At 55.3% G+C, this 8444-nt stretch overlaps 1 protein-coding gene across 1 annotated transcript; it reads left to right on the top strand.

The window, feature by feature from the left end:
- Positions 1-3045: 3045 nt before the first annotated feature.
- On the top strand, positions 3046-8444 carry TMEM35B (transmembrane protein 35B). The gene is made up of 3 exons (XM_005298398.4): positions 3046-3299; positions 6244-6424; positions 6820-8444. Exons 1-3 carry the CDS (start codon positions 3192-3194, stop codon positions 6948-6950), a joined length of 420 nt encoding a protein of 139 aa, XP_005298455.1. The 5' UTR covers positions 3046-3191; the 3' UTR covers positions 6951-8444.

Raw genomic sequence — 8444 nt, 5'->3', positions numbered from 1 at the left:
GAAGCAACAGGCCTACATGCACTTCTCCAGTCCCATCCGACCAGTTGTCAAGACATCTCCCAGCAAGTCGAAGCCTAATGGGAACAACCTCCCAGCAGGAGCAGTGGCCCAGAGGAATATGCAGCCAGCAGCACTGAAACCCTTTCCTGGTGCTACAGCGCAGAGTTTGCTGGTGTGTGGGCTCACTTGCCTGCCATTGGCCTGGGGGGATCTGCCTTTGCTGCCCCAGATCAGAAAATCCAGAGCAGAGATCCACGTCTATATACCCAGAGGGGAAGACAACGCAGACTGTGAATCGCTGGGTGAAGATACGGACAGTAAGCTGAGTTCACTGAGCTTGCAAGATGAGAAGTGAGTTAGTTCACTGGGAATTTAGTGTCTGGCCTTGAATGCACTAGCAATACAGTCTCAGGTGTGGTTCTGCTGTATTGCAGTTTGGCATCCCTAGCATGTAACCATGGATTCTGTTCCATTATAAATCTAATGATGACAGTCGGTGGGAGGGAGGGGAGAGGGGAACCTTCTTGTGAGATCCTTTTCTCTAGGGAGTTTAGGACAGAGGGAAGGATTCCTGGGTTGTATCCCTAGCCCCACTGCTGTGTGTCTTTGGGCAAGTTACTTAACCTCTCTGCGTCTGTCTCTATATAATGGGGATAACACTGACCTGCTGTGGGGTTTGATTCAGTAATACTTGTAAACTGCAATCAAAAGTTGCTGAAGGAAGTGTTAGGAAAAAATACCCTAGTATCCTCCAGTAATGGTCCAAAACGCCACATGTCAGCGTCTCTCCAGCGTTGATTGCTCCGTGCAGCACCCAATTGGCACATTTCTGCTCTCATGCTATTGAAGTCATTGGATTTACAGGGGTGTGGTAACCTATACATTCCCAGTCTGGATCAGACCCATGGTCTACCTAGTCCAGTGTCCTGTCTGAGAGTGGCCAACACCACGTGCTTTAGAGGAAGGTGGAAGAACTGCCCCCTCCCCCAGACAGGTGTGGAATAATCTGCCCCTGTGACGGTCTCATCCTGATCGCTGATAGAGAGAGGCTTAAGCCCTGATTTTTAGAGCACAGGCCAAAGTCAATGCAAACTGGGCACACTCAGCTGCTTTGAAAAGCAGGCTCTGTGCCTCCCAAGAAGAGGTGGGGTCTGCACAGAGCATCTTTAAGATGTGCTGGAATGTAAAGCTGTTGGGGTAAATCATAACCTAGGAGGTTATCCCCTCTGTAATCTCCGTTTTTAAACGTCTCGGGGGTGAATTCAGGCCAAGCATAACCCCACCAAGCTAGGGCTGTTACCGCAGCAAGGTATTTGATCCTTATGGCACTTGAAACGGACATCTTATGTTCTTGGGTGAGGGGGAATTAAATGGTTCTTGCAGCACTTTAAAAATTAAAAGCAGGCCTCTGTTTTGCACACTAAGCAGTCCCAGCAAGAGAGAATTTGGATCAAAGTTACCGGGAGTTTCCAGAACACATGAAAGGATTGGGGTGTAACCTCTTCTCTATTTAAACACAAGCAGATTCTTTTTCAGCTGAAGTAAAATGATTTCCTCAGGCTGGCTTCTCCTTTCGCTCTTCTGCCCTCTCCTGCTTTAACAAGAGTCCTGGGAGAACTGTTTAATGTTTCATGCAGTGATGTGCAAGGTATTAAGGACACAAAATCCCATCCTGAAAGAAGGGAACGAGGTTGCCTGATGCAGGAATCTATTATTTAGAAAGGATTTTTTAAAAGGCTTTCACAGAAAACCCCACTTGAATTCTGTTCTTGTTCTCTGCCGCATTTCCAGTTGTTGATTAGTTTGCAATCCAGAATAGCTCAGGGTGCTGCAAACTAGCCTGCTGGTGCCCTGTCTGACCAGCTCTCCACCCTCTGAAGGGTCGGGGAAGGAAAATACGACTGACAGAACTGGGCTGTGTTTGTTCCATACTCAACAGTGCCATGTGCTAAACTCTTCAAAGGAAGGACTGATGAAAAAAACTCGGTGCAGAAACCTGACTCTGGTTTGACCCAAATAAATACCTGTAAAGGCCAGGTGCATGCCCTGAAGCTGCCCGCTTGTCTCCAGAAGCCAAGTGTAGTAAGATGAGGCCCTGAAACATAAACCCTTATATCAGAGGCCTGAACTAAAGTAGTGGTCACGACTTTGCTAACATAAAGCAAAGTTAAGCTAAGAGCCAGAGGCAGGCCCTGCTCACAGAGATTGCCAAGAAGAAGGCTGCTAATTGCATGTATACATGTGCCAGGGTGGCACCAGAACATCCCAGTACGAACACATTCCACAGAGATAATGAAGAACGGGCTGGCCCATCCTAAAGGCAGGGTCAAAAGGATAATATGATGGATAGACTTGTTTGTTCAAACCAACATGTACCAGGAGAGAGGCAGCACTCTAAAACAGGGGTAGGCAACCTATGGCACGTGTGCTGATTTTCAGTGGCACTCACACTGCCTGGGTCCTGGCCACTGGTCCGGGGGGGGGGCTCTGCATTTTAATTTAGTTTTAAATGAAGCTTCTTCAACATTTTAAAAACCTTATTTACTTTACATACAACAATCGTTTAGTTATAGATTATAGACTTATAGAAAGAGACCTTTCTATAAGGGATAGGGGGGAGGGCTAGCTCAGTGGTTTGAGCATTGGCCCGCTAAACCCAGGGCTGTGAATTCAATCCTTGAGGGGGCCACTTAGGGATCTGGGGCAAAAATCAGTACTTGGTCCTGCTAGTGAAGGCAGGGGGCTGGACTGGATGACCTTTCAAGGTCCCTTCCAGTTCTAGGAGATGGGATATCTCCATTCTAAAAACATTAAACTGTCTGACTGGCAGGCGAACCCTTAAATCAGAGTGATTAAATGAAGACCGGGCACTTCTGAAAGGTGGCCGACCCCTGCCCTAAAACGTAGAGGGGTTGAACCTCAGTGTCACCCTGGCCAAGTGGCTTAAGCGCTCGGTGTGGCCGGCGGGGACCCCCCATTCCCGCGGGGCTCTGGCGCTAGGGCGGGGGGTCGCAGGGCGGAGCCTGGCTGCAGGAGACACCCACGGGCTGGCGGGGGAAGCCCGGGCTGTGCCCGCCGGGACCCGCCGCCTCTGACGCGCTTGGCCCCGGCTGCGCCCAGGGGTGGGGCGGGACTGGCCGGGGAGCAGCCGCCGGAGCCGCGCCCCAGCCCGGGCTGTGTTTCCCGCGGCCATGGCGCTCGTCTTCCCCGCCATCCGGGTGCTGCTCGGCCTCTTCTTCCTGCTCACCGGGGCGGTGAAGCTGACGGACCAGATCTCGGCTGAGCTCTACCAGCAGCTGGTGAGTGCGGGGGGCGCTGGCCCCGGCCCCTGGGGCTGCACCGGCCCCTGGGTTTGCAGCGGGCTCGGGCCGGGGAACCGCGGTTCCTGCAAACCCGCCGCGGCGGAGCGTGGGCCGGGCTCGGCTCCGGGCTCGACCCGGGGGCGGGGTGTTTGGGCGCTTGCAAGCGGCAGGTCGGGGTCGGGCTGCGGCCGCGCTGGGCGCTGGGTCGGGTTCGTTTTCCGCCCCGGGCGGGAAGCGGGCTTGGCAAGCGGGGCTCGGATGGGACTCTGGGCAGCTGGCCTGGCAAGTCCCCCCCCCCTCCTCCCCAAGGGGGGCTCTGGGGGTATTTCCATCTCCCCCTTTCCCATTGCCACCGGGCGTTTAACCCCCCCCCCCCCCAGCACGCCCGGGTTGTGGGCCGGTTCCCCCCGAGTTGTAAAGAACAGGAGGCCACTGACCCCTGCAAATGAAAGTGCATCGCAGATGCAGGCCAAGGCTCTTCCCAGTGTTGTGACTGGTGCTTTGGGTTCTCGGAGAGCGCCAGGCATGGGGCAGCACCCCATTGTGCGGGGGCGGGAGTCGGATCAGGGCCACAGAGGGAAATATTTACCACCCAGCGGTAAACCCAGCCAACTTACAAACATGTATGGAGAGCTCAAAACCTCAGCTTAACATTGCGCTCTGCCTGAAGGCTCGTTACCTTCCTTAGTTACACATTAAACCCTAGGATGGCAGACCTGGCAGGGACTGGAGAAATTATCTTTGCTTTCCCGCCAGTTTGTTTCTTTGTATGGCTAACAGCATTTTGCCTGTAGTCACTTGCCCCGTTCCCTTGTCTAGTCAGGAAGTTCTCCCTGTTGGTTGTGTGGCTTTTCACAGCAGCAGGGGAAAGCAACTCCCCCCAGCCCCCAAACAAAACCCAATGGTATTTACAAACCCAGAACTGGTGGGGGACTCTGGCCTGAGGTGCCACCTGAAAGGGCTGTAACGGGCTTGAGGTGGGGGGGTCCAGTGGCTAGAACACTGGGCTGGGGGGCCGGCGTACTGGGTTCAATTTCTCACCTCTGTCACTGGGGTCAGATTTTCCAAAACAGCTCAGCACCAACAGTGAGAGCTGGGGCGGGCGCACAGATTTTCAGAGGAAGCTCTGATCATGGGCTACACGTTGGATGCGGCACAATCTGGAAAATCTAGCACCGTCCATGGCTGCAGGGCACCTGCATTCAGCCCACCCAGCAGGCGCAGGGATCGGTTATAAACCACAGTTTGGAAAGTGCCGGGGCTACGATACACTGATTCTACGTTACTTTCCATTTAAACGTGGTTGAGCCCCAACCCGTGCGGTTATCGGGAGAGTAAGCGCTCTCCGGAGTCACGTAGGCACGGACTGTCCAGAGATCAGCAGGTTGGGTGCTGAGCCGGATGTGGGTGCTGAGCACTTGAAAATAGGGGTCCTGATTCTGTTCTCAGGTCCACCGATGTCCATGAAAACTAACTCCATGGAGTGACACTGGTTTTACACCGGTGCAGGTGAATGCAGGATCTGCCTCACAGCCCTTACTATCTGTTGCTAGTAGTGTGGGATTGTTATGGCAATTTTTCAGGAACTGCCAATGTTGCTCTCTAACGCCCTGCCAAGAGGCTTTGCAGAAACTAACTGACAAGATAAGAAGATAAATAATCTGCCAGTGAACTTTCCCTGATATAACACACACATAAATGAACTTTGATTTAAGCTGAGGCCAACAGGGAATAAAGGAGCAAAGAGCAGAGGTTTCCAGTTCTCTGTGGCTAAGGAGCAATATTGCTAGCTGGCAAAAACTATCATGAGAGGAGAGTTTTAGCACTGGAATGTCACCTAGAGCTGCAGGGAAATAAACTGTCCATATCAGCGCAGCAAGGCATTCTCTGCCACCTTGAAAAATTCCACCTGTAACCTCACCTGAAGCCTTGATGATGATGATCTATTAGGGTCACGGCACAGATACAGTCTGGATGCACTGGCGTTGTATGCTTCTGGCATAGTAACACTTAGTCCTTATATAGCCCCTTCCATCCAAAGAGCACGTAGCTGCCCACAATGGGAAGTATCATTAGCCCCATTCTATAGAAAGGGGAAGTAATTTGCCCAAGGTGACCCACAGATTTTGTGTCAGAGCTAGGGAGAGAACCCAGGAGTCCTGGCGGCCTAAGCCACCCACTCAATGCACTGTAAGAACCGTATAATTAACATTCCCTAAGGAGGTTGTAGGAAGGATTCTTAACTACGCCCCCCCCCTTACCCTCCCAGAAAGACCCTCAAGCCAGTCCAAAAGCAGTCTGGGAGATGCAGGTTGGAGCCATGGAGTTCCAAGTGCAGGAATGCTAGGCTGTGACCCTCTTCTTCAGGCACAGAGGGGGCACCCCAGGGTTGAATTTGCTGTTGGATTGAAAGGTCTGGCTGCTTGTTTCACAGCCTGGCTGGGCACTGAGCACTTCAGAGAGCCTGGCTGGAGGTGTTGGGAAAAGAGGTTGGGCTGGCAGCCCGGGAAAGTGAGATCCTACGGGATGGGAAGGTGCCGGCCAGAGGGTGGGCAGAAGGGGGGATTTCAGGCGGGGTGAGAATTTGCTACGCTGCAGGGCAGGTTGTTGTTGCTTAATCAATAAATAATACGTCCCTTCTAGGCCTAGGGCCTGATTTCTGGCAGTGCTGCGCCCCTGCTGCCCCATTGACTGCCCTTGGGGGCACCTAGCACTACTGCAGACAGGCCCTTTACTTGGGAGCCCCCCAACTGCCTTTCTAGACCTCAAAGCAACGGGTGCCCTGCTCCTTTCCTAGCCCCCCGTGGGCTCCAGGCTGCCCATCTCCTCTCTCCCATGCACCGTGACTGAGCCCCTGCCGTGCCGTGAGCCCAAACGCCCCGTTCCCGGGAAGGGAACCGCCGCGGCCCCTTACCCGCTGAAGCTCCCTTCCCCGTTCCAGAAGTCCCAGTTTGTGCAGTTCGCCGACGTCTTCCCTCTGAAGGAGTTTGGCTACAAGCCGGAGCCGGGGCAGTACCTGCAGGTGGTCGGCTGGATCGAGGTGGTGGCCGGAGCGCTGCTGGCCTTTGGGCCCCAGCTCCTGCAGGAGATCAGCAACTTCGTGCTCACCATCGTCATGATCGGTAGGTGTCGGCCGCCGGGCTCCTGGGTCGAGCTGGCCAGCGGGACTTGTTACTGAGAGTTCCCCGGCCCTGCTACCCCCTCTCCTCCCCGCCCACCAGGGAGTCCCGGCTTTCGCTGCAGGAGCTCCAAAATTGATCTTTTCTCCTTGGTGGTGATGCCACCCCGTCCTCCAGAGCTCCCAGCCCCCAGCTCTAGACAGTAGCTCCCAGAGGTGTGAATTGCCCACATCCACCTCATGGGGTCTGTTGACTCTGAAGTGTAATGACAACGGTTCAAAGCCAGGGGGCCACCTTTTGGAGCCGGGTGCTTTGGGCTGATGGTGAAGCGGTGGCTTTGACCTTTCATTGGTCCATCTCCTGACTCTTCCCCAGCATGTTTTCTTCTGTCTCCCCAGGTGCCATCTACACCCTGCTAGTGCTGAAGGAGCCCTTGGCCATGTGTGCTCCGGCTACAATCTGCCTGGGCCTCCTGCTGCTGCTCAACATACGAGGAAGAGGGGGCAGGGCCAAGTCCAAGTTTGAGTGACTGGAATGAAATGGGGGGCCGGGGCGCTGGATTGGCAGGGAATGGTGTCCTCCCCCCAACAAAGTGTTGCAATGACATGGCTTCCTGCCAATGAACTCGCCGCTTATGCGCAGTACAAACTCAAAAATCCTGGGGCGGGACCAGCAGAACTGGGGCCCAGTGCTGACTAATCCGGGGACCTGGGGGACCTGCTGCGGTTGCGTGGGGAGCAGCTGCCTGGCTGGAAGCTTTGCACAGAGGCTGGGAAGTTTCTCTTTCTGCCCTGGCTTTGAAGGCGGCCCATCCTGACCTGCCAAGTGGGGCAGGGTAATTGGAACTGGGTCATGGTGCATTGTGCTGGGACCTCATGGGGGGAAGCTCTGGAGTGTGCCCCAAATGGGTAACAGCTGTGTGAGTTCCCACAATGGGTCACCCTCCAGCGTGACCTGGGGTGAGTCAGGGGGGGAGGGGTCAAGCTCCCATGGCCTAGCGAGCCCTTCACCTCTCTGCCAGCTAGTGCTGGGGGGGAGAGTCCCCCTAGGAACTGAGCTGAGACCCAGAAAACTCATCTCACGTCCAGACAGCTCCTGGCTGGATTTGAACCACTGACATCCCATCACTGATCCCCATCCAGGCCCTGTGGGGTGTTCTTGATGGGAATCTCTGCGGCTCCCATTCCTTGGGAGCCGCAGACAGCTTGGGTTTTCAGTGGGAGCAGCTGAGGTGAACACAACCTTTGGCTCCTGGGGGGCCCACCCTTCTCCGCTGGCCAGGGAGAGTGGTGTGTAAGGACTCCGTGCAGCGGGAATGAAGGAGGAACCTTCCCACCCTGCAACATCCTTGCTGCTCAGAGCCAACGGAGATGCAGCTTGGTCCTCCGAGGCGGTGCTGGAAGGCTGCGGATCTTGCATTGGGTTCTCCAGGGTGGATGTCGTGAGGTCTCTCCACTCCGACACCTCCTCCATTCAGGTCAGCCCCAAACCTCACTGAGGTGCCACCATTGCCAGCGAGACGTCTTGCCCCCTCCGTTCTCTAGGCCTTCTGGGCCAAACCCCACGGAGCCGCTCCCTGAACTTGGACATTGGCTCTGCAGTCTCAGTTCTCCCCACACGCTCTTCTCGCCCCAGGAGCCAGCCCGGCTTCTCTCGCGCTGATTCCTTCAGGCTGCAGGGCTCCAGGGCTGATTCCCAGCAGCTGCCCGCGTTGCTTTTCCCTTCTCCCCGCTGCCCACCCCAGCTTCTCCAAGGAGAGCCCAAGTCTGCTCGGTCCTAGGACCAGCCAACCTGGCAGACACAGGGCAGGGGGAGCCGCCTGGCACTGCACTGGATGTGCCACCCGCCTGGGATGCTCTGCTGGGGGTCAGGGACTGCCCACTTTGCTCTATCGCTAAGAATCGTATCGTGGTGCCAGTGCCCCATGGAGCTGTCTGGCCAGGCCTCGGGCGAGGAGGTGGTGCTGACTGCTCTGGACGGGGGCCACATAGCGCTGACTTTTAAATAAAACCTCGATTTCCAA

This window comes from Chrysemys picta, chromosome 23, assembly GCF_011386835.1.
Source record: "Chrysemys picta bellii isolate R12L10 chromosome 23, ASM1138683v2, whole genome shotgun sequence".
NCBI lineage: Eukaryota > Metazoa > Chordata > Testudines > Emydidae > Chrysemys > Chrysemys picta.
The sequence above is the reverse complement of the archived record's forward strand: the minus strand, read 5'-3'. Positions and strand labels throughout refer to the sequence as shown.

What these genes read in the sequence shown, in the direction of transcription:
- TMEM35B (XM_005298398.4), top strand. Translation starts at nt 3,192, where the DNA reads ATGGCGCTCGTCTTCCCCGCCATCCGGGTGCTGCTCGGCCTCTTCTTC. An exon ending in CTGAGCTCTACCAGCAGCTG is followed by an intron (nt 3,300 to 6,243) that starts GTGAGTGCGGGG and finishes TCCCCGTTCCAG; the next exon opens with AAGTCCCAGTTTGTGCAGTT. An exon ending in GCTCACCATCGTCATGATCG is followed by an intron (nt 6,425 to 6,819) that starts GTAGGTGTCGGC and finishes CTGTCTCCCCAG; the next exon opens with GTGCCATCTACACCCTGCTA.